General features: G+C 51.3%; 3 protein-coding genes across 3 annotated transcripts in view; 2 read left to right on the forward strand and 1 right to left on the reverse strand.

Moving 5' to 3' along the window:
* The window catches only part of K489DRAFT_56707 (uncharacterized protein), a 4,914-nt gene extending 4,417 nt beyond the window's left edge, over positions 1-497 (forward strand). Inside the window, exons 3-4 of the mRNA XM_033608725.1 lie at positions 34-93; positions 127-497. Of these exons, the coding sequence (XP_033456731.1) occupies positions 34-93; positions 127-264 (198 nt within the window). The 3' untranslated portion in view covers positions 265-497. The remainder of the gene's footprint in view (positions 1-33; positions 94-126) is intronic.
* Positions 498-1,116: 619 nt separating this feature from the next.
* Positions 1,117-1,479, forward strand: K489DRAFT_372945 (uncharacterized protein; the record flags this gene model as incomplete). Its single annotated transcript, XM_033603377.1, has 1 exon — positions 1,117-1,479. The coding sequence occupies one exon, from the start codon at positions 1,117-1,119 to the stop codon at positions 1,477-1,479; it is 363 nt and encodes a 120-aa protein (XP_033456732.1).
* Positions 1,480-2,008: 529 nt separating this feature from the next.
* The window catches only part of K489DRAFT_372946 (purine and uridine phosphorylase), a gene marked incomplete at both ends in the record, with an annotated part of 4,532 nt that continues 4,314 nt past the window's right edge, over positions 2,009-2,226 (reverse strand). The window contains one exon of the mRNA XM_033603378.1: positions 2,009-2,189. Coding sequence (XP_033456733.1) covers positions 2,009-2,189 — 181 coding nt within the window. The remainder of the gene's footprint in view (positions 2,190-2,226) is intronic.

Below are 2,226 nucleotides of genomic sequence, written 5' to 3' on the forward strand. Positions count from 1 at the left end.
AGGCGGAGGAGATGTACTTGCGGGCGCTGCGCGGGAAGGAGAAGGCATGGGGCGCGGAGCACACGTCGACGCTGGACACGGTCAACAATCTCGGCGCTCTGTACTCAGACCAAGGCAAGATGGCAGAGGCGGAGGAGATGTACTTGCGGGCGCTGCGCGGGTACGAGAAGACATAGGGACGAGATCATGCGGACACGCTCCGAACGGCTACAAATCTGCTCTCACTTTACAAGACGGAAGCCTTTGTGCATTTTACACATGTGAATGCGAGAAGATTGCGCCTTCCCCAAGCATTTATGACCTATGCATCAGATGGCGTCCTATTCACATTAGAAAAGCTTGTGCGGCTTCTCGCTTATTGCGACGGTCTACTTCAGCATGAAATGGGCATCGTGGGTAGGATTCTGATGTGGATGGACAACCGCGAGCATGCATTCACGGCCTTCCAATTTTACAGGAGTTCGCGAGATGGCCCCGTATGCGACGGCTGCGAGGAAAGGCTAAGATTGGGCGACAGGCATCTAGTGTGCAAGTGCTGTCCGGACGTCGATTTGTGTGAGCCGTGTTATCAAAAGTCCACAGGTGGCATTGATCAAGAGGATGGCGCATTTTCAGCATGCGCGACTCACGACTTTCTGGATGTTCCACGCACTCCGGGGACTTTTCATGGAGAGCTCTTAGTCAACGATACGACAGCCGGACAGTGGGTAAATCAATTGCTTGAACGACTCACTCATTAGAGGTGGGATAGTCCCATTCCGAGGATGATGTCAAGTCCGTGTAGAATCTGTAAACAGTCATGCGTGTATCGTAGCAGCGCTCGGAATATGCTTCTTTTCTACTTCCTCTTTCTTGTTTCAATTTGCCTTTGCTCTCGGGATTGATCAAAGACATACCCCGTACCTTTCACCTGGTATCGCTGTGTTATAGCGTCTGGGAGGACCATCGGCAAGCGGATGAGAACGTGCAAAATGCGAGCGTGTGATCGTACAAATTAACGTCCCTCCCGGCGTTGCGAGCCACCCTGTGTGACGAGCCAGCTTTGAAGATTTTCATCCATAATATTCTACAACACCTGTATTAATTTGGTCCAAGTCATCGAGACTGCGAATTGAGATGTCAGCTTCCTATCGACTGCCTTATGTCCAAATTGGTCTCATCTTGCAGGCGCTGTCGTCGATTCCGTCCTCATGCGAAATCCGACCTCACTTGCCGATCGCTGCATACGGGCGCAGCACAGATCTTTCTGCAGCTCTATCGATCCCGATGGATCGTTTGTATGTTTCTCTACAGCTGTCCTCAATCATGTTGCTTCCAGACCAAGGCTGCCCGATCCAGAGCGCTGCCGCCGTCGACACTCATGATCTCGTTTTGAAATCCCTATTGCTGAGTCATGCCCGCGGCCGAGAACTCCCGAAGAACCCTGCTATGCGCCTCCGTAATCCAGCCAAGCACACCTATCCACATCGAAGGCTCTGAAACCACCGTGGTCTACAAAGCCGGTCATTTCGATAGGTAGTTCGTACATTCGGACGCTTGTATTTTGCACATTGACATCCGGTTGCCGACAGTCCTCGTAGGGGTCACAACACAACGATGCAAGAAGAGATGTCCGGCAATCATCCCTAACGACTCTCTAGATGAACGGTACACTGAGAGAAGACGAGAGCAAAGAGACAGACTTTGAGCATTGCTGTAGCTTGCGTGTGATGAGATTTCGTATGTACAAACCGCAGATGTTAACTGTACCTCTGAGCACTCGTTGCTGTATCTGATACACGACTTGGTCTTCTCCCTCATGCCTCGACAGAGAATGGATTCCTTTCGGAACAAGATCGTCAACTCGTGTTTACTGCGAAAGATTATTCCCATCGAAGATGAAATTGTATTGCAGGAATAATTTGGGTTTAGAAAGCTATCTACGAGCGTTTCCACATCCTGTTCATTCATTTGCTCTGTTCTCTACGATGCTTTCCACCGCCTCTTCCGGGACGCTGTCTGTGCTGACTTACGACCGTCTACACGTGAGATGGTCCCGCTTGCCTGCTCGTTGTGAAGGTCTTTCGATCGTTGGCGCAAAGAGAACAAGGACCGTTCCACGGATTCTATACGGGCCGGCGGGACCCATGACAGCTTCTCGTACCCACGCAGCGCCCGCAGATACATCTCCTCCTCCTCCGCCATCTTGCCTTGACTCTTGTACAGAAGGCCGAGATTGTTGACCGT

Source organism: Dissoconium aciculare (assembly GCF_010015565.1).
Source record: "Dissoconium aciculare CBS 342.82 unplaced genomic scaffold K489scaffold_12, whole genome shotgun sequence".
Lineage (NCBI taxonomy): Eukaryota > Fungi > Ascomycota > Dothideomycetes > Mycosphaerellales > Dissoconiaceae > Dissoconium > Dissoconium aciculare.